The sequence below is a fragment of the Carassius carassius genome, chromosome 21 (genome assembly GCF_963082965.1).
Source record: "Carassius carassius chromosome 21, fCarCar2.1, whole genome shotgun sequence".
Taxonomy (NCBI): domain Eukaryota; kingdom Metazoa; phylum Chordata; class Actinopteri; order Cypriniformes; family Cyprinidae; genus Carassius; species Carassius carassius.
This window is the reverse complement of record NC_081775.1, coordinates 23,247,887-23,274,900: the sequence shown is the minus strand read 5'-3', so window position 1 is coordinate 23,274,900 and position 27,014 is coordinate 23,247,887. Positions and strand designations below refer to the sequence as shown.

The following is a 27,014-nucleotide window of genomic DNA, read 5'->3' as shown; positions in this document are numbered from 1 at the left end:
ACTTAAGAAAGATTAACTGAATGGCATGTTTTAGCAGGAGAACTGATTCAAATAACAATATTCTTTGCTATGTTTCTCAACAGTTGTAGTATAACAGGAGGATCTTTAAATGATCTTTTAATTCCAAGGCAAGTTTAGCTTTTTATTGAATAAAGATGAGCTACACTAAATTGCTACATGTAACAGTATTTATTTAAAAAGGTCCTGTCCAACGAATCAGCAGTGTGAAAATCAAGGCATTGTTCTGGTCTGACATTAAATGGCAGAGTCTAACATCCGTCACTAAATAGACTGAAAGTCTATGCAAACGTGATTGTGCATGTCCCAGGAAGTACCAGATATCGACCATGCCACCCATTTGAAGTTCATTCGTTTTATTTTGAGTACTCTGAGTCATTGAGAATGACAACAGTGCAATATACTTGCTTAGTCTTCTGGAAGTGGCATCTGCAGAGAGTTTTACATTATTGCACATGACCCTAAATTCTAACTTAAAAGGTAAAATATCTAAAAAAAAAAAAAAAAAAAAAAAAAAAAAAAGAGAATTATCGTTTTTAAATAATATTAATATTCATCAAGGTTACTTTACAAAATAATTCTGCACATATATACATATATATATATATATATATATATATATATATGGATTTTTAACAACAAAAAAGTCTCCCCTAATAACAATGCTTATGCCTTTTTATAAATTTAAATACAAAACTGCCACAGGGGCAGTATCCTAAGGTACTAATATGTACCATTTAGAGGCAAATATGGTATAGTGATGTAGCTTTTAGCTTTTGTATCATAGGGTCCCATTCCAGTGACAGTTCTGTGCCTTTATTTTCTGAAGGGTTTTACGTACTTAAAGTTCATGATCTTTTATACTAAACTTAAATGTGAATGTCTATGCCAAGCTTATATACCTGGACTATAACAATTTTTTATTTTAGCAACAAAATCAATTTCTGAAGAGCAACGATTGTCGAATTCAGCTTTCTCACAGGGTGGAGGTTGGCAGGCAAGCCAGGCTGTCTTTGTTCTCCTCCAGAAAAGCGCTACATGAGGCAAAGGTGCGGTAGAAGCTGGAGGAAAGCCCAGCGATGTCAGTGGAGATATAGGGCAGCACGCCAGGAGTGGCCTGGTTGTAGTAAGAAATCTGAGAGAAATGCATACATAAGCATGTACACCAAACACACTTAACCTTCAGTACTTTAACACCTATAACATGAGTTATAAACGGTGTTATTGGCTAAAGTACATGCACATTATTTCAGTTAAAGAGACTGCTACATTTACAGCTGTGTTAATTCTTGAACTCTTACTCATTCACTCATTCAGTAAGTGTCCAAATAGGCTTTCTGTGTATTTATTACCTTAGTGAAAGAGTTTTCCTCTTCCCAGATACTGAACCCAGCACACAGCACCTCTCCTCTGTTGTAGTCTTGAGTGGGAGGGTATGCAGGCAGGGTCACAGAACGCAAGGCAATCAAATAAGGCTCTCTAAAAGTGACAAAGATGTAATAACTTATTTTGTTATTTGGGAACACACAAGACACAATATAGAGTTTTTGTAGGAGTTTAAGATTTACCCAGAATCACAAGGGCGCCTCCTGGAGGCCAGGAGGATGAAGTCCTGGACTTTGCCTCCTTTAGTCACAGAGGGGGTGACAACTCGGTAGATGGTGTCGTCTTCATGAGAGTCCGTTATCACTTCACACTCTCTATATTAAGGCATATTTATTATGGTTAATTATAATATCATAATGCATTCTATGTTAAATCAAGTCATTTGAAACTGTGGCTGATCATTTTATTTTATCTGCCAGCCATTCTAGCAAACAGCCTGTAAGATATGAATAAAAAATGCATTTGTAAAAGTAACATTTCATTTAAATTTACACTGCAGCAAAAAGTGGACCAATAAGTGTTCATTTATAAATTTTAATGACGGTCTGTTAAAAGTAATAGGATTTAATGTTTTAGAGTCTCATGTTCACCAAGGTTGCATTTATTTGCTCAAAAAATACAGTACAACAGCAATATTCTGAAATATTACAACTATAACTTTTCTTTTTAATTTGTTTTAAATATAATTAATCTTTGTGATGGCAGAGCTGAATTTACTCATGATCTTAACAAAAAATAAAACAAACAACCAAAAAACATTATAATATGTTGATTATGTGCTCAAGAAACATACAGTGTTTCTAATTATTATCAATGTTGAAAACAGGTGTACTACTTTTATATACTTTTTAATATTGTTTGTGGAAATTGTGACATTTTTTTAGGATTAATAGAAATCCCAAAATAAGAGCATTTATTTTAAATAGGAATAAAAATACTATAAACTCCACAAAGTTTATATTTTAAACAGCCATTATATATTTTTTAAATAGCTGTTAAATGTTCATGTCTTTTTTGTTATATAAAATGCATTTGACATACTGGTAGTGGTGGTCCCATGCCTTCCTTCGCCTTAGATCAGACAGTAACAGAAAAACCTGCTCGGCCGCCACAGCCACGTGAGTCTCCACCTTAAAGCACAACATCTGGTTCTCCTCCAGGGTGTATAAACTCACCTGGGCACAATGTTTCAGCTCATTCATTTCCCTCAAGCATCTGCAACATTTTTGACTGCTCATGCAATCTCAAAAAGACAAAATGGGTAATTGAAGTGTACAAAACTTATCCACCTTGTTCTTCTCTGAGGTTAAGACCCAGTTAGTCCGGGCAGCCAACATCTTCAGTGCCGAAACATTATTGTAACTGAGGTACATCTGCCAAGACATTAAGACATGATTAGTCACATGGTCTTATAAAGCATGTCGAGTAAATCCATGGGGTTTATAGCTACTAGAACAGGTTAATATACCTGGTTACTTGGGTCCCAGGGAACCGAGAGAGGAACCTCACTTTGTTTACAGGATATTATGTACTTCCTGTAAGAAGAGAGCATACTCATGTGATCTAGTGTCCCATGCTGGTTTTAGAGCTGTAAAGTTAACTTTGAATATGACATGCAGCCAGAGCTTATAAATAGGTGTATGATATCATTAGAATATGGCATAACCTGTTCCTACTGAATCCTACCTGTCAAGGCGGATTTTCTTTCTGGCTATGGCTTCCTGAAAGCGTCTTTTACCATCCTGAAAAGACGGGATAATAAGATAATGATTTCTTATTGAAATAATAAGATACAGTTTTAATAACTCCGTATTAAGCAAGCACTGCACATCCAGCATTCATTTTGTTTCACCCTCTTGAACTCCATCAACAAGTTAAACTCTTCCACCATGTGAGGGATTCCAGGAATGCTACATGCTCACCACAGGCTCGGGCCGTATCCTTGGCAACGTGCATGGCTTCCTGTCATTGTCCAAGACCTCAAAGGTCATGAAGGCGGTGTTGATATGTCGCAGGGGCTCTCCACCCTGATAGGCCTCCGCACACACTCCCACCTCCATACTGGAATAGCACACACAAAATACCAGTTGTTCAGGTTGCTCAAAGATAAATCAGGCTTCTATGATTCATGGATGTAAGTGATACTGAACCATAGCTTTTACTGGTTATAATATACGTATGTACTATATTAAATCTGTTTTTAAATCCTTAGTCTACATAATGGTACTGATCCATAGCTTTTATAATCCAACAAAACAAATATGATCAACAAATCTAATATTAAAATTTATACATTTTATAAATATTATACATATTTTTTTACTTTATATATTTAAATATAACCGTTAAAAGTTTTGGTTCGGTCTCTTATGCTCACTCAGGCTGTTTTCAATTTAATTATATTACTATATATGATGCAAAGCTGAATTTTCATCATCCTTCTCCAGTCTTTTTTGTGATTCTTTTATGAATTGAAAGATTTTTACTGCCATTGATCAAATTAATGTGTCCTTACTAAATAAAGTACCTTTTAAAATATTTTCTTTTCAAAAACAAAAATAACTAGACTCCTAACTTTTGCATGGTAAATATATACAGCCCCAGCCACAAATGTTTCTTGATATAGACGTACCTTTTCTTGAAAGCATTGTTTACAATTGCCTTCAACACCAGTCTGTCTCCAATGTGGGATGGCCCACGAAAGTGGAACATGTCTATGCTCCTCAGAGTTGGGTGAGCATTACACAAACGACTAGAAGAAAATGCATTTAGAGTATGATGCACTGAAACACCAATGCATTTAAATATATATTTTTTTATCATCAGATTTGACTGTAGTAAAATAGTGACTGTACACCTGGCAGAGATGGTGGCTACATTCTCCATCCAGGCCATGATTTGTCCACCAAACGTGCTGACCTGGTGATTAGCATGGGGCGGGAGCACCAGCTCGACGCTTTCTACTCGAGTCCGCTCTGCAGGCACAGCATCCTGGTAATCTAGACACTCACTCACTGACAAACAGATAGAGCACCACTTATCAGAGCTACTGCGTCTTCCAGTCTATTTATTCTACACACTTTAAACCATGTGACCCTTTGTAAGTGAATGGTGAAGGTTTACTGAACACACACACACACACACACACACACACACACACACACACACATATATATATATATATATATATATATCTACAATTTTCATAGTCATGAAAATAAAGAAAACTCTTTGAATGAGAAGGTGTGTCCAAACTTTTGGTCTGTACTGTATATATATATATATATATATATACGGTTAAATGAGTGTTGGCGGCATGTTTATGAAGAGACACCAAACAAACCCAATGACACCTTCAATCAAAACTCAACTTCTGATTCATGACTCATTTCATGTGTTCCTGAGACCTCTCTTCAAAGTCTTGCAAGTAAACAAACACACCTGGAGAAAGTGAGTGAACAGCATCTCTGCTCACCTGTCTGAGAGGAGCAGCTGCTGAGAAGATCATTAATTATCTCTGCATGGATCAGTCTCATCCTCCTGCGCTCGGCTGCGAGGCTGTACTCCATCTGCTCTGCCTGCGTGCGTGGAATCACCTGCTTCAGCTGTACCTGTGTAAATCCAAACACTGCGCTGATCAATCGCAACTCTAAAAAGACCTGGACCAAATCCAAGATCTTTTTCACAGATCTGATTCAAGGTGTGTGAAAACTTGTGGCTGAAATTGTTCAGATTTAGTTCGACGTGAAGCTTTTTTTTACCTTTCCTGCTTCGGTACGTCGGGCCACAAAGGTGGCGAAAGCGTGGCAGACCCTCCACTGTCTGTCACTGAAGAGATCTTCACAGCTCACTGAAATCCCCACCTGAGATAGACCCACATCACCCGCCATACTTCATTTAGAAGAAGCTTTTATCCAAAGCAGCTTATAAATGAGGAACATTGCAATTTATCATAAGGTTCAACAATATTTGCAGCATACCCCTAAGGAAAGAAAATATATTTCCTTATATTTTAACAATGAATATTTTAAATTATTTATTGTATATTGAAAATATACAGAAACATATTTTGTGTTTAATATATTACAATATATTAAAAAATTACCGCTTTTCATATATTGAAACATATGTGACAGTATATTTACTTTTATATCGTAATGTCATTTTATATTCAATTATACATTTCATAATATATAGGTGTATGTGTGATAAAATACGGTACTGTGTGTGTGTGTGTGTGTGTGTGTGTGTGTAAATTATTTGAATTTATGTACTGTATATTCACATTTAATATGGGAACATGTATGTGCAATGTTGAGGAAAATGTATATTGTGATACAGAATATAGATCAATATATTTATATATAGTACAAATAGCAATCAATCCATTAAGTAATAAATATAATTTTCTACCCACCAAGAATGCTAACATATTTTCATATATGAGATGTATGACTATGCAAAGAATAGTGAGTTAAATATGAATATGTGAAATGAATATGAAATTATGAATATGTGTTCAGCACATGATAGAAAATTTAATTAATTGTTTTAATAAGATTATTAGGCTGACATGTTAAAACGTAGTGCAGTTTTTATATTTATCAATATATAGTCATACATTATCTATGCATATTGAAAAATATAAGCACTAGTTTCCCACCTATGGAACTAGATTATTATATCACATTATATTTTTAGTATATGCCCATAAGACACAAGTTAGAGCAAGTAAGATGCAGAAACATGTTTTTCAATGATTAGTCAATAACTAAAATTCAGTATGTTAATAATACCAGCAGATGTTTGATTTCACATGATATAATTGTTTGTGTTCACTAATTTCATCTAAACAAACCTCCATGCTGGATGTGAAGGCTCTGTTGACTTTAGCTGTAATGTTTACAACCTGTCCAACCCTGCATGAAGACACATTTTTTTTTATACAGTATATATATAATAAACAAAAACCTTTTGTTTCAATTCAAAATTACTAGTTCCTGTATGTCTTGTTACCCTATGGTGGTTTCAAAGTGAATGTCATCCACTGAGGCTGTGATGCAGGAGCAGCCAGCATGTCTCTCAGCTGGAAACAAGAGAGCAAATATTGATAATTAATAAATGTTTACACCCACAGCAAGCATTTAAGCAGGTTCACCTGAAAAGCAAACACGCAAGTATGTAATCCTGAAGGATGAAAAAAAGTCCATGCTACAGAACGAAGTGAAAAACAAACAGGTCTGCACAGCTTATTTTAAGCAACATTGAGGAACGCATGTAAAACTGTTACCGACCACCATCTGTGTTCTTCACAGTGCTACAAAGGTTTAGCCACATTCTCAGCTGAAATGCTTTTGCCTTTCATCAGTTAAACATGATTAAAAATCATTCCAACTGCTATTAAACTTTCTCAGCAGCCTGTTACTATGTTTATTCACAAAACGAGGATGGAAATCACAGTCCAAACTGCACAGACTCCTCCATCTGCGATGTCGAATGACACTTAGTACAAGCATATGGTGTGGAGGTGTTTACGAATAATGATTCAGCGTGAAATCAAATCACCTAAAAGAGTAGGCCTATTCTTTCGTTTTTAACTTAGCTGAAAGTAGTTTTACTAGATCATTGGCAGGGTAAAAAATCAAGTCAAATCAAATAATGGTTTCATTTGAAACAGACCAGACAGGCAGGCAGTGGAGTCCATCCACTTGAGCAGCTGCCCAGCACTGAGTTCTCCACAGTAGTTTGCATGGCAGGGGAGGACTATCTGGCTCATCTTTACTTCAGTTTGGTTCCTGTACATCGCTCCATTTTCCAGAATAAACATGGGCTCTTCCAGCGGCATGGGATCCCTGGGCTCATTTGCCATGACTAGGGCTCTGTTGGAGCAACTTACATGTTAAGATGTTTATTTGTGTGCATATTTGGTGCCGATTAGCATTTGTAAGAGCATTAGGATAGAATATCACTGTCTTGAAAGATATCAGGACATTTAGCTTTTAGATCATATTCTCTTATAAGTGGTTTTGTATAAAAATGTGCATGAATATCATGACAGGTAGACTTAACTGTCGTCATCTTCACAGGACTCAACACACGCGCTCATGTTTGTTTTCAATTGCATGTTATAGCTACAGTGAGCATTTTGCTTGTTTTCATAAGCCACAGAAATCTCCAGTCAGTCCACCAATTCAGTTCAGTTCAAAACTTGCAACAGATTTATAATCCAAGAAAATTCCTATTGGAATTACTGTGCTGCAGAGCCTAAGAGATTAGGTCTACTGTATGAATAAAAATAATTGTGTAAATTAAATAAAATCATAAGATTTTTAATACATCAAGAATAATTTTTGGATGGATCATCCAAACTGTGTGAATTGCAATAAATTCTAGTTTATAGGTGCAACCTGTCAGATTATATACAGAACAAAGCTTTTTTGTCTGTTAAAACGACGTGCCATAGCGAATAATACGCTTAACTCGTTTCTGTTTGTCATTAGAATAAGCCTGTGCACAGTCAAATAGTTCAGCTATTAAGAGACATGTAAGAAAATATTACAGCTCATTCCATTATAGCTGTCCAGATGGAATTTACTATTGAAAGCATACAAATTTAACCTTATATCAAATAATCAGTGTGCTGTTATGCATGATCAAAGCGCAATAGCCTACGAGAACCTTTTATGTGTCAAACAAACGACCTCCAACACAAAGTGGACTGGAAGTAGGCTAGTACTGTACCCTGTTGTTGACTGACATCATTCTACTCATTCATATTCATGTATTATTTTCATTGTAAGCTGCAGAAAAGTTATGAAAGCTACGTAAAGTTATTTAAACATATGCATATTAATATATATTTTTCTAATAAAAGAAAAAAAAATACATAAAAGATAGTAGGATGAGATCTTACAAGAACATTACGTTGCATGCTGCTGATTTTATGCAAAACAAATGATTACGTTTTCCAAAGTTTGCATAACAGGTTTGCTATTCTGCATTCCAAGTGTAAAATAATGCTTGGGCAGGCTGGTAATGACAAAAAAGTAAGCAGACTTACATGAATAGATGTCAAACCACTTTCATTTACACGAAGAAAGAAACAATGTCTGCGTTACGTCAGAAACTTTGCAAGATGTTTGAAAATAATAAACAGACATATTCCCGATCATACAAAGTGTCCACGCTGCGCTCGACTGCAGAAGCCCTATAGAGTTACAGAGCCGCCCAGAAACTTTTTAAGGTAGACTGACACAGCATCAACCTTATGGAATTAGTTTGAAATATGCTAACAGTGTTTCTATATTATAGAAAAATATTAAGAAACAAAAAAGATTCTACGTGTAGGGTTTTAATTATTTAGTTAGTTTAAGGTTTGCCTAACAAACCCTTAACAAACACGAAGCCATTTTTTTATTTTTAACATATTATTACTTTTAAAGCATCTTAATTTATTGCAAAGAGTGCAGATGTGAGTACTCGCAGATGAAAAGTCCATAGTATATAAATTCAATAAACTGAAAAGGTAAATATGAACGCAAATCAATAAAATATGTCTAATGATGTGTTTTACGTTACAGTTGTTATTATTATTGTTATTATTATGATAGCCTATTTCAATAATTTTAATAAGACATAAAAATAGGCTGTCTATCAGTGAATGATTCGGCCTAATTTCTTGTTTTTATTGCGATTTCTCACAATTTAACTATCATACTATGCAACACATTAAGACAACATAGTAAACAAATGCAGGGCTAATTAATGTGGAGCGCTTAATGCAACCCATCTTTAAAGAATCACAGGAAATTGGAGAAAGAAACTATTTGGTCACCGAGTTTACGTCAATGCAGGGCTTCACGCAAGAGAAATGGCGCCCTGCCATTGGTCAATTGCTCTTGTCAATCAAACAACACCATTCCCCCCCGCCCCAGTGGTCAAGTTTGGTTGAGAAGGCGTCACTGTGTTTAGTTTGTGCATTCGAACCAGGAGCAGTGACAGATGAATTGTCGAAAATAGAGGAAAAGGGAACGCGGGCGACTCTCCCGTGCACACACAAAAAACATGTTTCCTAAAGGCAAAAGCTCCGTCGTGCCATCGGATGGTCAAGCTCGGGAAAAGTAAGGTCTTTTGAACATTGGCCGTCGTGCGTGTGTTATTGTGTTGGATGTAGCCTATTGTTAGGGCAGTATAGGCTCGGCTGCATATGGAGCGTATGCTGCTGCTATAGGCTTGTCGTGAGAGCGTTGAATCGAAAGTGCCCAGCCGTGCGCCATTCTGGGGTCCCCCATGGCACAGAGCTTTCGCCTCTTGTGATGTGATCCAGAATAAAAACCGTGCCTTTTTAAATCACCTACGTTTTAATGCAGCCATTTGAAATAGTTTGTGCATGCGGGACGGGCGCTTCAGTGTTCCTTGTTTCATTTAGCCTCAGACGCCAGTCTTGGAGGGGAGTGGGTCCCGTCTTTTGTTTAGTTTTTTTTATGCATTTTTTATGTTTTTGAGATGCATCCTTGCTCAGTGGGGGTTTATGAATAATAATAAAATATAAATAAATTAAATATTTAAATCTGTATTTTTTGCTTAATATAATGAATATTTTCTTTGGATAATACATTCATTTTTACTATAGACACTTTAAGTGTAAACCAGAGAGGAGTGTGTTACAGTACTGATTTCTTGAATTTGTCCTCACCAACCATATTATGCCTTTTTTATTAATTGTTGCTTTTTTAACGTAATATTGTTTTCTCTCTGTTTTATTGCAGGTTAGCTCTGTATGTTTATGAGTATCTGTTACACATTGGTGCTCAGAAGTCAGCACAGACTTTCCTGTCAGAAGTAAGGATCCCAATCTCAGTGGAGGACCATGCTTTAGTTTTTTTTACAGACACACACTTGCAAACATTACAATTGGAAATGTATTTCAGGCCTGTGCACTCACAGACTGCCTTTTAATTCAAATATTTGATCATTTTCTGGTCCATTTTAGATCCGATGGGAAAAGAACATCACGCTGGGAGACCCTCCTGGGTTCCTGCATTCCTGGTGGTGGTGAGTATTTTGGGTGTATTTTGTCTTTTTATAATATTAAAAGGAATAGTTGACACATTTTTTTTAAACCATATATTTATGTAAGAAACAGACTGAAATTTGTGTTAAAATCTTTTACCACACACAGCTCTTAAATTGTATGGTTTGTAACTGCAATGAAAACTTACCAACTAAAATGTTTTTTTTTATTCCATTGAAGCGAACGTTGTAGAGGTTTAAAATGACACGAAAATGATTAAATTATGCTATAATTTTTGCACGAACCATTGGCATATGCAGGCTTATTTGACCACTTTTTCTTTACCCAGTGTCTTTTGGGACCTCTACTGTGCAGCTCCTGAGAGGAGAGACACATGCGAACATTCAAGCGAGGCCAAGGCTTTCCATGACTATGTGAGTACAGAAAAGCACATAGTGTTTCCATAATGTATGCAGATTAAGGACAAAATTGCATTTCATGTTCCTGTGAATCTTTCAGACTCTGGAAGAGTCTCTATGTTTTATAATAAGGAAGTGTATACGTGTTGTGTGTGAAGGATGTAGTGATCAACCCTACAATAGCAATGATGTCAGCAGGCTTTTCAATGGAATCATCACCGTTTCTATACAAAGATGGTATGTGTCTCGGATGATCAGATTTGTAATGTAAATGATCAAGGTCTGCATCTTCACAAAGATTGAAGCCAGGACAGCTCTTACTATTGTTAAATATTTAAAAATTGTGTTACCTTTTAAAAAGTGACCAAGGACCACAAAACCATCCATAAGGGTAATTTAAATAAAAAAAGAGAGAGAGAGAGAGATTTACACACAATATGAAAGCTGAATAAATTAACTTTCCATTGATGTATGGTTTGTTAGGATAGGACAATATTTGGAATCTGAAGGGTGCAAAAAATCATTAAAAATTTGAGAAAATGTTTAAGTTGTCCAAATGAAGTTCTTAGCAATTCATATTACTAATAACAAATTAATTTTGATATATTTATTGGACATTCACAAAATATCTTCATGGAACATGATCTTTTATTTAATATCCTTATGATTTTTGGCACAAAAGAAGAATTTATCTCAATCTCATTTCTATGCATTTTCCCAACAGCTTGTATAGGAATGATGCAACTCTTAGGCCAAAGAGTTCTCCAGTTTTAGCTTCTTACCAGTAATACATGGCCGCTGATGTCTAGCCGCAAGCTTTAGTGAGGGGCCATAGGTCAGAGGTCATATGCAGCAAGTCTAAAAAAAATCAAACCCTTGGTCCCCTGTCTAGACATCCTAATCTGAAAGGATGCTGCCATACAGGGATACATGAAACATTATCTGCTATGCGAAAATCAGCCACATGTTCAGCATGGCTGGATCTTCAGGAGTGTTATAGGGCATTATGTTTTGTGATCGTCGTAGTCTCCTGCCTTTTGTGCCCAACTGTGGTCGGGACCGTGGCGTTGGGTCAGGTCTGTGATCTCTTATTCTCCAGAGGGTGGGGGAGGAGGCTGCGCCCTCTTTAAACAGTGGCCATGTTGTCTTCATGCTGTGTCAGGGGAAACACTCCCCCTCGGGCTGCGGTGGGGATGGAGAGTGATTGATGGCTGTCATGGAGCCTGTCGGTAGGCAGATTGGAAATGAGGGAAGAGACAAATGGAACGAGGAGCATGGAAGCGAACTTGGAGAGTGAGGGATGGATGAGCTGTGTGGAGCAGGACTGTGTTGGATTTGTTTTATACTTTCAGGACATTTTGGTGATATAATGATGTTAGCCTGTCATCAGGGTAGAGCATCCAGGAACATATCCCTGGCTAAATTTGAAGGATTTTCCTTGGTTATGAAAAATTTTAGCTAATCCTAAGGTGACATGAAATGACATTCCTGTCCATTTAACTTAAGTAATATGATTTTCCAAGCGAAACAAGATGCTCAGCAAGAGGAGGAAGGGTGAAAATTGATTTTATCCATTTGAGAATTGATTGGATCATGAAAAGTAGACGCGTTCTTTTCCAGAATTTTTTGTTGGATTGCTTACTTTTCAAAACAGGAAATGACAGCCTTGGTGATGTCATCCAAAATAGAAAAGTCATTTTGGAAATGGATCAAGTCATTGAATTTTACTACAAACTTTAGTTTTCTTAAGCATTCCATTTTTCAGTTTTATTTTAATTTAAGTTTTGGTATTTTTGTTATGTGCATTTGAATTTTTTTATTAGTAAAAACTATTCCTCTTTAGAAAATATTTACATATTGAAATTATATTTACAATTTAATTTCATGTAATATTTATATTTTATTTGAGCTTTTTCAATTAGCAAAGACTAAAAAAAGAGAAATTTTTTTTCTTTAGCTAACCATAACACTGAAGTTTGAATATGTAAAAAAATATCTATTGTGTCTATTAAGAATGTAATAGGATCTATCTTTATATCGATTTTTAAAAATAAAAAGTCCTCTTGGCCCTTTAACTGTGAACTTGAATAGACTGAATGAAAAGCATAGCTACTTCATTGTTGTGGATTAGTCTCAGTCTGACTCTTCCTATTGGCCGGTTCTGATCTGTGTTGTTCCATCAGGGTCAGCTGCTCCTCTTTCTTTCTACCTCCTTCCTGTGGTATTTCACAGTGCTCTCTGAAAAGCCTAGCTCGGTTAACTCAGGCTGAAGTGTGACAGGCAGCAGACCACACTGTGCTTTTTCCACTGCCATTTTATGCATGATCAAATCCCAGTTGTGCTCTGAAACCTAGTTCTTTCCTCTTGGTTTTGTAGACCTTAAAATTGGATTTTACACCAGTCAGTTGTGGCTTTGCCATTGGCTTTATTGCTTGCTGTTAGAGCACAGATTTATGAGTGCTAGAATGAATTAAGCTTCATTTTCTACTTGCGGAATAAATCTGTTTTGCTAGGGGAAAAAAATCTGACTTAAGATGTACAGGTGTCCCCCACCATTCTAATGTGTCCTCATCTTTTTTTTCCTTAATGATTTGTGCCCACAGAGTGCCGCTGCAGCCCCCAGTCCTGTTCTTGGGAACATGCCACAAGGAGATGGCATGCCAGGTGGACCCATGCCCCCTGGATTCTTCCAGGTTAGATCATCACCCTCTTTCTAAACCTCATGTCTTGTGAGATATTTTTAAGATGTCGCTGATCCAAATCCTGCACAGGCTATTAGTCAAACGTTTGGTCACACTGAACTAATGTTTCTCATGATTTTAAAAAGCTGTTATACAAATGTATTATTATTACATGTATGTGTATATATTAGGCCTGCCATCTTCTAAGGATTTTTGTGGTTGACTAGTAGTCGTTCATTTTAAGCATTAGTCGATTAATCGCACGTTTATTAATAAACTATTTAAATCATTATAATGAGCCTTAAACTGCCGACATAGCCTAAAAAGCACAGTACACGCATAAAACTTGCCACAGTGCTCTGGCAGAAGTAATATGATTGTGTCAGGGAAAAACAGTAAGGAGGCTGCATTAACATTTTAATAATTCACTGATAAACAAGTGCTTTCTTTGTTTCCGTTTAAGAGATGAAGTCAGCGACACTGACTCGTCATCTCTACAATAGTAGATGCACCTGTATGTTTCATACGGATTAGATTATCTGAAAATATTTGTTTTCCATTTGAATTGGTTCATTTGAAAGAAGAGATTTCACTCTCTGTAGATATATTATTTTATGTCTTAGGTAAAGATATACATGGAGTTTCGCACTCAAGTTCACAGAGGCTGAGATGGCAGAAAGTGCATCCTTTTTGCTTTCATTATTTTACAAAAGCAAAAATAATGTTGTTGTTATTGTGAGTGCACACAAATTAATGTAGAATCTTTACAGATTTGAAAGATTTATTTCTCTTATCTGTATGACCAAAATGACAGAGTATTTTAGGAATATGTGAATGCACCGGAGCCTCCATCGGTGGTGCAGTGGACGCTAATATTCAGCTTCCACACTCCACACAGACACTTGAACAGCACACATTTCTAAAGGTTGACATTAGATTGAGCGGCCATGTAAAGCTGCTAATACCGTTTTTTCCGGACTATAAGTCGCACTTTTTTTCATAGTTTGGCTGTTCCTGCGACTTATAGTCAGGTGCGACTTATTTATCAAAATTAATTTGACATGAACCGAGAGAAATGAACCAAGAGAAAACATTACCGTCTACAGCCGCGAGAGGGCGCTCTATGCTGCTCAGTGCTCCTGTAGTCTACACTGAAAACATATAGCACCCTCTCGCGGCTGGAGACGGTAATGTTTCTCTTGGTGCTTGGTTCTAAATAAATGCGACTTATATTCCAGTGCGACTTATATGTTTTTTCTTCATCATGACGTATTTTTGGACTGATGTGACTTATACTCAGGTGCGACATATAGTCCAAAAAAATACGGTACTTACATATTTCAGATAAGCCATATTTGTGGTGGATGAATGATGGGCGAGTGTTTCGATGTCCTGTCCGATGTACTTTATTACCATAGACCAGCTGTTAACGATCTGTGAGCCTTAAACGACTTATGCAATTTTTGTCAACCTTCTGGTCGATTAACAATTAGTTGACTATAAGGGGGCAGCCTTATTATATATAGCTTTTAAATATTTTTGTTTTTGACCATTTTTTTTTATTTATATGCAAATTAAGTTTAAGCATGCTCTCTTTCTATAAAAAAAGATTTTCTTTTATTTACATCTATTTCAGTTAATTATATGACATGCATATCGTTTTTAAAAAGTTTAATATGTATATGTAGCTTTAGATTTTAATATTTATAAATATATATATATATATATATATATATATATATATATATATATATATATATATATATATATATATATATATATATATATATATATATATATATATATATATATATATATATATAATTTTTTTTTTCAGATTTATGAAATGTATATATAATTATAAAATAATCACAATTAATGATTTTATAGGATACAACATGAATATATATGGAAAAGATACTTTATAATTTTCCTTATATAATCTTGTTGTATCCTATATAATAATTAATTATTATTATCATTATTTAGAAATGTTATATTTCCTAAATATTTTAATTTACCAGTATTAACGGGAACATGTGCAGAGGTTCATATCGAGAGGTTTGACTAATAGTGAAAATGATTTTGTTTAAAAAAAGAAGTAAATTTATTTATTATGATAAGTAAAGTGATTATAGTAAAAACAGGGAATGATGGGGCAGCTCTGACTACTCAGTGTTGGGTCCAGTATTATCTTTCTCTATTTAAATTGTTGAATTCTTCATAAATGTTTAATTTGTTCGCCCATTGATTCATTTGTTTAATTTGTCCAAGTGCTTTGCTCTTTCAGGGTGAGTTTATCTGTACAGCCACCAGTCACTTACGATTCTCAGTGCGTTCTTTGGTGTTCTCTCCCCAGCTCTTTTAATGACACTCTCTCTGTTTTTCTTTCTTGTCTCTCCATTGCCCTTTTTATCACTTGCTACCTTTCCCTTGCTTGGTCTCTCGATCCTGCTCTCCTCTCATGTGGTCTCTTCACTTTCTTAGGGCCCTCCCGGCTCCCAGGCCTCCCCTCACGCTCCTCCTCCCCCTAACAGCATGATGGGACCACACGGCCAGGTAGCGGCTCCTGTCTATTCACGGGCTATTTCTTTTGACTGATTCTGCCCTCTGTATAGTTTCTCTCTCGCCATCGTCCTGTTAGTCTTCTCTGCTGAGCTGTGGTTCCCCTGTGTTCTCCGACACATCATCTTTAGATTCAGGCAGAATGTCATTGTTAGAGTTTTCTGTTAAGTTGATTTTTTATGTTGCAGCCTTTCATGTCACCTCGCTTTGGTGGGGGACCACGACCCCCCATCAGAATGGGCAACCAGGTGAGTTAGTTCATCAATGTGGTCTTGATGTCAGCTTTTGTAGCTTTAATTAAAATGTCCAATAAAAAATACATTAATAAAAATAGATGTTAAAATTAAATTTGTACAACACTTTCCCAGCCCCCAGGTGGAGTTCCAGCTGCCCAGCCAATGCTCCCAAACATGGATCCCAGACTACAGGGTGAGCATGAGTTATGAGTATATCTAAGTTAACATATGTTAAAGCTGCAGATGACCTAAACTGATTTGACTTCTCCTTTCGCCATCTCAAGGGCCGATGCAGAGGATGAATGTTCCTAGAGGAATGGGTCCCATGGGCCCCGGCCCCCAGAGTTTTGGAGGAGGAATGAGACCACCACACAATTCAATGGGCCCTGGCATGCCAGGAGTGAACATGTAAGACCTTTTGTGACAATAGTGTTTGGGGTCACTAAGAATTCAATCAAATTATATGTTTTTATTCAACAATGACACATTAAATCGATCAGAAATTTGAGTAAAGACATTTATAATGTTACAGAAGATTTTCTTTCCAATAAATGCTGTTTTTTTTTTTTTTTACTTTTTATTCATCAAAGAATCCTAAAAAATGTTATCAAAATAATTAACAGCACAACTGAGTTGTTGCATTGATAATTTATCAAGCAACACATTTGCATATTAAATTGATTTCTGAAGGATCATGTGACTGAAGACAGGCGTGATGGCTGCTGAAAATTCAGTTTTGACATCACTGGAGCAAATTACATTTTAAAATAACTTTTCGGTTGTAATATTTTAGGTTGTAATAATATTTCATAATATTTCTTTTTTGTGTGTGTGTGTTTTTTTTTTTTATATATAAAAAAGCAGCCTTGGTGAGCATAAGAGACTTCTTAAAAATCTTACTAACTCCAAATTTTTGAACAGAAGTTAATGATGTAAATGACTGATTAAATGGAAACTGAATACTAATCCATGTTATTTTGTGTTTTGTAGGGGTCCTGGAAATGGCAGACCACCATGGCCAAATCCAAATGCCAACAATGTAATTATTCTAAATTTGAGTATTTTATTAGAGTAATTACATTTATTTTTTATAATAGAATACTACATTCCCAAACATAATTCTGTTTGTTTTGGTTTAGATGCCATATTCATCACCATCTCCTGGTGCTTATGGGGTAAAAAAAAAAAAACAGTTCCTCATCTACTGCACATTTTATTACTATAATAATTCATAAAGACTTTGGAGTATAACTTTAAAGCTGTAATCCATTTTGTTTCTCCAGGGTCCACAAGGAGGGGGTCCTCCAGGAACACCTGGAATTGTTCCTAGTCCAGCAGGTCTGTTTGCCACACATTCAGTTCAGAAAACACACAGTAATTCAGCTGAGAGTCTTTCATAACCTTCTCAATTGAATTTAGTTTAACTCTGATTTCCATAGATGTCCGAATTACCCCAGGCTTTGCCTAAAGCAGGATAATGATTGTTTAACTGATCATGGAGAGATTTCCTTCCCATTAATGAAACATTTTTCATCCTCAGACTCCAACAACTCCAGTGAAAACCTGTACACTATGATCAACTCTGGAGGTGGAGGTCGCAACAGTGTAAGAGACAGACCTGCTGACTCATTTCTCAGAGGCACACCATTCACAAACTGCTTAGTGTAGTACATTAGCGCAGAAGAAAAGTGCCCTTGGCTGTGTTCATGTTACCCTTTTTCATCATTACTGTCTGATGGCAGAACATGTCAGTTTGTTTTCTGTTTTTTTTTTCTTTCCAGTTTCCCATAGGCCCAGGCTCTGAGGGCCCCCTAGGGGCCATGGCAGGAATGGACCCAATGCATATGAACGGAGGTGATGCTAATGTAAAAGCACATGGTTATATTTAAAATAAAAACTTTCCTATTTGAAATTTTTTTTTTTTTTAATCTTGTGCCTTTATAGGTTCAGGAGACCTGGACGGACTTCCAAAGGTGATTTATAATCTTTCTAATAGTATTTAAAGACCACCAATGTTATATTTGGTTGGAATCAGAATTAGATGTATTTCAAGAATATTTAAAAGAATGCTTCAGGAGTGGGTCCTAAAACATGGAAATGAGTTAGCATTTTAGCACTTCTGGTTCCATCTTCCTGAAGACAGTGGGTTTTTGGTTAAATGCCTGAAATGAGATCTGTGGTGAACACAAACCTAAGATATCTTCATGTTTGATTCAGTAGCTATGTTTCCTTCCAAAGATTCAAATTAAACTTATGCGCAAAATTGTGAATAAATCACCGTATTCATCCAGAGTCAAAAAACAAAACAAAATCGGCACTAAATATCGCTAAGAAAACTAGGAGAAGCCACTGAATATAATCTTTTATATGACAATTCTTTTTTTGATAAAATTACTTGCACCTCAGAGTGAGCAGACGAAACACAATAAATGCAGTCGTTGCTTTTGGAGGTGAATGCAAGCTGTTTGGGGATGCAGTCGTGTAAGACAATAATACAAAAATACTTTGACGACAGTCTGCTCAGACATTTCAGAATGACCATAACAACATATAGATGCAGTGAAAGAGATCGGTCCGATGCGCATGGAGGAATTTATTTCTTGCCGGGAAAAAAAAAGTTTATCCTACTCGAATGTGTGCATCTTAGTGTTTCCATCCATTGTTTTTTTTTTTTTTTTTTTTTTTAAATAGGTGGATGGAAACATATCTATTGACATTAAACACATCAGAAATGCCCCAGGCAAGGTTTTTTTTTAAGGCAGTTGGTAACAAGTGACTAAATGGGACTGCACTGTTAAGAATCTTTTTTTTTATTCCGATTTTACTCACACTCTTACAAAGTATTCTAACTGAAACTTGTAGATTTTAAAATAAGATCGAAAGAGTTTTCCGAAACCTAGAGATGTTGATTTGAAGTCATGCTTTGATGTAGTTCGTTTTACAGCCTAACTTTTAGCTTTTTACTATTGACATTGTATTTAGATTTCAAAAGTTGTGTTCATATATGAAGATTATCATGAAAAGAATCATACAGAGAGAATCATAAATCTAGACACAGCTTATTTTCTGCAAATCCTATTGGAGCTAGGGTGATGCTAACTTCCTGAGTGGCCAAAAATAAATCATTAAATATGTAATCTCTGCAGCACTCTTATTCACTGCTTATTCACATCCTATATGATTACTTTCCGTCTAAGTTTCACATCTCTTCATCAGAATTCTCCTAACAACATGAGTGGCATGAGCAATCCACCCGGGACCCCTAGAGATGAAGATGTAGGAGGCAGCTACCTTCACTCCTTCCAGAATGAGAATGTAAGATTAATTAACTTTTACATCCCTTTGTTATATATTAAAACAAGGTTTCCCAAACTGGGAGTTAAATCAAATCAACTTAATCAAATTTTAACTTAAAATCGTAGTCTCACATCTGTACTTCAAGGAAATATTTTCTTGGCTGACAAATCAAGTTTGGGGATTATAGCTGTTTTGAAACTGCTAGCTAGCGATGTAGCTTAACAATGTGCCATTACGAGGCACAGCTCTTAAAAAAAAAAAAATGGTGTGCTGGAACAATGAAACACAAACACCAAATTGATGTAAAGTGAGTTTGTACTTTTCCTGTAGAGTGTACTAACTTGTTTGTTTCTTTCTTTCTTTACAGCAGTACTCTCCTTCCATGACCATGAGCGTCTGATGCCAGTCTGTCTGCTCCGTTCTGGAAACTCACAGGAAACTACAGGAAATGGAATTGGGTGGGACTGCCCTGCATCTTCAAAAGTTGTCACATGCAATATCAAAATGATTTTTGTTGTTACTTCTTTTCTTTTTTTAAATGGCTAGCAAACCTTTTCTCCTCTATAAAGATCGGAAGATCTAAATGCGACTCAGTGCTCCTGAATTTTTAGTTTTCTTGTTCCTCTCAGAGGCCATCTCTCATTAAGAAGAAAAGTATGGTTACTGCTGACATAGTCGCTGGATGTGTGTACATTTTGTGCCGAAGAGGAATAATCGCAGTTCGCTCTCTCTTTCTCAAAATCCGACATCCACGTCCAACTTCAGCATGGTTTACACGTACGAAACTTCCTCCGACTTTTTGACACTGAACTCTCATACGTGGCCTTGAATTCTGTGAATATTTTATTGCCTTTCAATGACCTGTTTTTATTTTTCTCAAGCGAAACGCATCAAGTGGTGAGAGAATTCGGTCTTTTCTGAACGGGGAAAGACTCCCAGTTGTATTTTACTTGTACACTGTCATTTTTGTCTTCAAGCATTATAAGCAGCTGCTTTTAAGGAATAACTGCATTGACTGGTCCTGTCGTGAAGAGGACTTTTTTTGTTTTCTGCACTGATTTCAAGTTCTTTTATTTTTCTGAAATGTAACTGCTGTCTCAATCTTTGGTGAAGACCGAATGATACGCTGATCCTCTCAGATGCTGACCCTGACAAACATACTACCTATGAGACCTTCTCGGAGCTCCTCAGGCGGGTGACTGGATTGCGTGTCTGGATGGGTATCCCTGCATAATTTTCGGCTGTTGTTGGGTTTAATTATGTCATGATGAATTTGTGATGGTTAAAAGATAAACCATTATCATGTTTTCTTTTTTTATATATATATATCTATATATGTAATTCCCTCCCATGTGCCTCTTGTTTTAGCTCTGAAATGGTTTGATGTTGGTTTAAAGGCATCATCCTGTAAGGATATTGCTTTTGTAAGCTAGACTCTAGTGTGTTTGGATTTGTTTTGTATTAGGTTTCATTTGAGCGACATCAGACAAGGTCATACTACAGTTAGAATGGTATCATCATCTATTTATACAGACACTTGGACATTTGTTTTACATTTTAGTAGTGGTTTTGCACTGCTTTTGTTAGCTTGTGAATCATACTTTTAACTGTGGGCTGAATAGGCTTGTTTATATATTGACTACTAAATTATTTGGCTGCTTTGAGGATCTTTTGTCTTATGTTTTTCAGTCATTTATACTAATTCAAGCAGGAAAGCAGTGTTTCAGCCAGTTTCCAGCAAATCACTTTTTAAGAGAAAAGGGAAAGCTCAATGTGAAATGATTTAAACTTTGGAAAATGATGTAAAGCTGTTGATGTTCCCCGACTTCTTTAGGGTAGCATCTCCCCAGAGGGCCAAGATCCAGCCATTTGATTTCCATGTAAATCATTCTCTTTGAATAAGTGAACCAGTTTTGATGTAATATAAAGTTGTTCCCAAATTGTCTCAAGCCTCTGTCTGTTTTCACTCATGGGACAATGCATGTAATGTTTTTAGTAGGCAGAGCGTGTCGTAAGAATCCATTGACAAAGCTCTTCGCTCTCCTCCTCTGCGAAACATCCAGCAGGATCATAGCGTACACAGCTCAAATGAGCTACAAGTGATTCATAAGAGCTCTACAGGTTTTGCCCAACCAACTGACACTTAAACTCTACAAACCAGTGATCGTCCTTAAGAGTCTTTTTCTTTCTCTCTCGAGAATGGTATTGGTGGCTGTTCCCACAGAAAATGTTTTCCATTGTTTTTCAAAGTAAACACGCACTAGACCAATGGTTTGCAACCTACCATTAGTCATTAAGAATAATGTTTTAAGAGCTAGCAGCCCTTTTAAATGAATGAAAGCACAGTCTGCAGTCAAACTTTGACTTTGGGGCAGTCTGTAGCTCTGAGTAACCCACAACAAGATCCTGACTGCCAAATACATCATGTGACATGAGTCCAAAGTACAAACGCAGTCATAAGGTTAAGGTTCTTGCAGCTGAAAACAGCAACTGATCGTTGTTTATCATTCACAAATATCTCGGAATTGAATTGCTCAAGTCTGAATTAAAGGTTAAACAGGTAGAAGTTCAAAATCCAGTTTGTTTTAATTATTTTATATGATCTTCCATCATTTCATTTAAACTTTCCATCTTTTACAGCTTAAAATTATTTTTAAAATATTGTGCAAGGGTTATGGAAAAAACACCCATCTGCAATGTATTTTGTTAGCATATCCCATACATAGATGACATTAGATTCTATACTTGCATCTAGATTAACATTGTCCATTAAAGACTAGGTTTACTGTTACTAGCAGCCGTTTGAATAGCCATTTGAATTGAAAATTCAATAATGTATTTAGCTGTAATAGGTTTGATGAGATGTACTCGGTGAAAGGGTTGCAATGTGCAACATGTTCTTAACTGCCTTATAATACAGTCGTGGCCAAAAGTTTTGAGAATTACATAAATATTGGAAACTGGAAAAGTTGCTGCTTAAGTTTTTATAATAGCAATTTGCATATACTCCAGAATGTTATGAAGAGTGATCAGATGAATTGCATAGTCCTTCTTTGCAATGAAAATTAACTTAATCCCAAAAAAACCTTTCCACTGCATTTCATTGCTGTCATTAAAGGACCTGCTGAGATCATTTCAGTAATCGTCTTGTTAACTCAGGTGAGAATGTTGACGAGCACAAGGCTGGAGATCATTATGTCAGGCTGATTGGGTTAGAATGGCAGACTTGACATGTTAAAAGGAGGGTGATGCTTGAAATCATTGTTCTTCCATTGTTAACCATGGTGACCTGCAAAGAAACGCGTGCAGCCATCATTGCGTTGCATAAAAATTGCTTCACAGACAAGGATATTGTGGCTACTAAGATTGCACCTAAACCAACAATTTACAACAACGTCCAAGAAAGTCCAGCAAGCGCCAGGATCGTCTCCTAAAGAGGATTCAGCTGCGGGATCGGAGTGCCACCAGTGCAGAGCTTGCTCAGGAATGGCAGCAGGAAGGTGTGAGCGCATCTGCACGCACAGTGAGGCGAAGAAATTTTGGGTCCATGGCCTTGAAACTCCCCAGATCTTAATCCCATTGAGAACTTGTGGTCAATCCTCAAGAGGCGGGTGGACAAACAAAAACCCACTAATTCTGACAAACTCCAAGAAGTGATTATGAAAGAATGGATTGCCTCAGTCAGAATTTGGCCCAGAAGTTGATTGAGAGCGTGCCCAGTTGAATTGCAGAGGTCCTGAAAAAGAAGGGCCAACACTGCAAATACTGACTCTTTGCATAAATGTCATGTAATTGTCGACAAAAGCCTTTGAAACGTATGAAGTGCTTGTAATTATATTTCAGTACATCACAGAAACAACTGAAACAAAGATCTAAAAGCAGTTTAGCAGCAAACTTTTTGAAAACTAATATTTATGTAATTCTCAAAACTTTTGGCCACGACTGTACAATGTGCTTTTTTGTGAAAACGACAGTTATTGTTCAAAGTGTGCAACTTAAAAGAAGTTCCTTGAAATATTTATCAAGTGTGCCATGGATAAAAGAGCAGTTCAAGATGTGCTTTTCACTGAAGGACAAGCACACGCTATTGCTGTGAAGTTGTCATGCCTTATACAATGACATACACTCACTCTTATGAGATATATATGATGATTTATTTGAATAGTTGTTGAAAACAGTGACATCTGTGCTTCTAAATTTGTTTAGAACAAATGACTTATGAGTTATCAGTTTACAGATCACAGTTTTAATCTGTAAGCATCATTTACAGTCACAAGTTAAAAAAAAAAAAAGCTTACAAGCACAGGTGCCCTTCCCAATCTCTGCTGATGAATGTATGGTCTTTGAATACAATACTGGTATAATTATGTATTTGCCTTAAAGCAGAACAAATTTATCAAGGTTTATATATATAAAAAAAATGTTTACACCCCCCCCCCCTCCTGTGTTTGAAACATCAAGGTTTTAATCTGTAACTGTCACAAGCAAACACAAGGACTCAGAAAGATTAAGCACTAGAAGTTCAGAAAAGTGCAAATATATCAATGCAATGATGAATAGAAAACTGCAATTTTTTCCCTTTTAATTAATTTTCTCCAGAACTTTTCGAACCTCTTCAGGGTGGTACCCCCAAGGTCCAAAGCCACCCTGTTAGGAACAATAAAAACCGAGTGTGAAAATACTTCCATACTGTGGACTTCTTGATCAATATTTAGACTATACAAAACACTGCCAATCAAAAATGCAGCAAAAGAACAAAAACCATTGTGACTATAAAACCTTTTGCCTCATTCGGTTCAGCTCATTCCAAACCTTTCAACTCTATAAACAAGAAATCTCTAACTACAAGAGGAAGAGAGTTTGCAAAACCTCTGGTCAAGAGCATTAACTGCTTTCCAAAAGCTGTGCCAATCTTCCAGAGCTTTCACTAGCAACTCTCTACTGCTCTCACGAGAGCCGTTATAAAGCTTTGGAGGCATTTCCTGTACTGTGTGCACTATGCAGTTTGTCTACATTACAAAACACTCACCTGATAGATAACTTTCCCACTCTGAATGACATAGAGACGCTCAGGCAGGGCTCCGTATTTGCTGGCAGTGATGTTGGTCATCTCATCCACTACCACAGGGCAGAGAGGGTCTTCTTTGACCAGGGTCCGGGCCGCAGCCAGTCTCTCCTCCAAGTTTTTGTGCACACTGATGTCAACGTTGTTTGTAAAGGCCCAAGCATCTACAAGAAAACAGAAGAATTTATCAAGTTACTTAACACTTATCACCTAGTGCTCTACTTGTAAAGTACTCCACAGTGTATTCTAGGCAAAGGTTATATCAGTCCATGTTGTTACCACTGCATCAGGACAACAGCAAATTATTTGAAATATTATTGTAATTACCAGTTGCATGCGCTTCTGCAAGGTAAACAACAAGGAAATCTGCCACATCACTGAAGTCCTTGACAAGTTGTTTTAACTCGTCAAGTTTGTAAAGAAATGGGGGTCAAGTGCAGCTTCCGAAACTCAGAACCAGTGGACGGTTCCCTGTCAAGAAGACTGCATCAGTAACAGTGTTGGGTGTAAGGCATTACTAAGTAATTCATTTGAATGTAATTTCATGCAATACTGCCTAGACTATAAAACTAATCTTTTTAATGTAACATCCCTTTAAATACTCTGGTCAGTTCAAGATTGTGTTTTCTTTAATTGGAAGGACCCTTAGGACTGATGGAGTCAGTTTAATTATACAAATAATAATAATAAAGAATACATTTACTATACCTTTAAGAAAACGATGAATGCTGGTTTTCTGTCCTTCCAGGGTGATTAAAGCTGTGTCCGGAGCCGCGTGCCCCTCAAACGCCTCCAGGCCCAGCGAGCACCAGTTCACGGAGAGCACGGTTTTAATGAACCTCAGAGAAAAGAAAGTCGGACCCCAGTCCTCGTATCGGAATTTGGGGTTTTGAGTCATCGTCGACTTCTCTCCCATTTTCAGATGGATTTTCCTCATCAGTCCCGGGGAAACGAAAGACAGGAGTTTCAACAGAGTCATCTGCGCTATCGCAAATAATATCATGGCCACAGCTGATACATAAACCGAGAGTTTTCTGAGCGCATATCCCACTGCTGTCCACATCGCGAGAAGAATGTATCAGTCCACGCGTCGTGGCGCGAACACTAACGTAACGTGAATGAAAAAAGACGTCAAACTTTGCATGTGTTGTAGCAAAAGCTTACCCCCTCCAGTCCACACATAGACAGTAAAAGTAATGGACACAGCGACCCCACTGGAACTCAATTGAGACAAGTGAAGCCCATTTTTAGTGATTTTTAGCACTTCCGTTTCTGACGCGCAGACTCAAACTAAGCTTGATGACGTCAGCAACCTGTCTGACAGATGTAAATCTTCTAGTAGCTGTGCGTGCAAATTGCCATCGTTAATCTTGCAGAGACGGCGAGCTTGAGCAGGGAGTTCTTTGGCGTGAGTGAGCAGGAGTAAGTATTCTGATTAATTATTTTGTATAGTATTTTAAAATGTAACGCCAGTACGCCATATTAAGTTAATGCATACTATTAAGAAGTTATGTAAAATTATGTTCAAGAACTGATATGAATTCATACCCAATAGTTATTTAACCGCCCAGGGATCGAATATTTTAAATATAATTTATTTTTTGATGCACATGATGTTGTATAACGTTAATGGGCGCCGAATATAACCACAAAATGGCGTTAACTGTTATTTACACATCTACACCGCAAGAGAAATTGACGAATCAGTCATATAAAAAAGTAAATCGCTTGGACAAAAGCGTCTGCTTTGGCCTGTTAAATAACATATAGATAATAAATGGACAATAACGAATGTCACAAATAACATCTATAACTAATGGTTGCCCTTTTCATTTTTCTTTCCTCATAGGTAAAATTACAAACTTTTCTTCTGCTAACACCAGAAAAAGTAAAAAACTAAAACCATGGCTAACTACGCTACCAACAAATGTAAGCCATATTAATATAGTATCATTTAGAATATATAGTATAAAATATGGAAAGCAACACTGTAAGAGAGAATAAAATAATAAATGAACCTTGTGTAATACCTATATTGTTATTATTATTTCAATGAACAGATAAGAGCAATTAATTTCTGTTTTATTGTATATTTGCATAGACTTTTTTTCTGTTTTGTTCGGATATAAATAAATCAATGGCCAGAGACAAGTTACTTGTGTGTTAAAATCTGTTTACTCATACTGACAAAACAGTGTTTTGATTGTGATTGCTGTATGCTATTAACAGGTCCATGGATCATCGGGAGTAGCTACATTCGTCGTGGGGAAGAGAGGACCAGAGAGACCATCGGGGCCAATCTTGGCCTATTGGCCAAGGTTTACTGGTTTGGCT

General features: G+C 36.6%; 2 protein-coding genes and 1 pseudogene across 4 annotated transcripts; 1 reads left to right on the top strand and 2 right to left on the bottom strand.

Moving 5' to 3' along the window:
- Nucleotides 1–639: 639 nt before the first annotated feature.
- On the bottom strand, nucleotides 640–8,638 carry acot11b (acyl-CoA thioesterase 11b). 2 transcript variants are annotated; one of them, XM_059502852.1, is made up of 16 exons: nucleotides 8,465–8,638; nucleotides 7,084–7,295; nucleotides 6,421–6,490; nucleotides 6,263–6,323; nucleotides 5,166–5,267; nucleotides 4,880–5,015; nucleotides 4,262–4,418; nucleotides 4,037–4,156; nucleotides 3,327–3,465; nucleotides 3,091–3,146; nucleotides 2,873–2,939; nucleotides 2,694–2,777; nucleotides 2,446–2,579; nucleotides 1,587–1,718; nucleotides 1,371–1,497; nucleotides 640–1,153 (listed from the first exon to the last, which is right to left on the bottom strand). In XM_059502852.1, exons 2-16 carry the CDS (start codon nucleotides 7,271–7,273, stop codon nucleotides 995–997), a joined length of 1,734 nt encoding a protein of 577 aa, XP_059358835.1. In that variant the 5' UTR covers nucleotides 7,274–7,295; nucleotides 8,465–8,638; the 3' UTR covers nucleotides 640–994. The 2 variants fall into 2 exon arrangements, with proteins under 2 accessions (XP_059358835.1, XP_059358834.1); XM_059502851.1 differs by having other exon boundaries at nucleotides 641–1,153; nucleotides 7,084–7,283; nucleotides 8,465–8,636.
- A 694-nt stretch (nucleotides 8,639–9,332) lies between these two features.
- Nucleotides 9,333–20,051, top strand: LOC132097904 (single-stranded DNA-binding protein 3-like). 2 transcript variants are annotated; one of them, XM_059503893.1, is made up of 17 exons: nucleotides 9,333–9,524; nucleotides 10,173–10,245; nucleotides 10,397–10,458; nucleotides 10,767–10,851; nucleotides 13,440–13,529; nucleotides 16,005–16,076; nucleotides 16,271–16,330; nucleotides 16,451–16,511; nucleotides 16,603–16,726; nucleotides 17,309–17,357; nucleotides 17,458–17,493; nucleotides 17,602–17,656; nucleotides 17,859–17,923; nucleotides 18,100–18,172; nucleotides 18,263–18,291; nucleotides 19,535–19,633; nucleotides 19,983–20,051. In XM_059503893.1, exons 1-17 carry the CDS (start codon nucleotides 9,469–9,471, stop codon nucleotides 20,013–20,015), a joined length of 1,122 nt encoding a protein of 373 aa, XP_059359876.1. In that variant the 5' UTR covers nucleotides 9,333–9,468; the 3' UTR covers nucleotides 20,016–20,051. The 2 variants fall into 2 exon arrangements, with proteins under 2 accessions (XP_059359876.1, XP_059359878.1); XM_059503895.1 differs by lacking the exon at nucleotides 16,005–16,076 and having other exon boundaries at nucleotides 9,335–9,524.
- A 4,033-nt stretch (nucleotides 20,052–24,084) lies between these two features.
- LOC132097215 (type I iodothyronine deiodinase-like) lies at nucleotides 24,085–25,839 on the bottom strand (annotated as a pseudogene).
- Nucleotides 25,840–27,014: the final 1,175 nt, after the last annotated feature.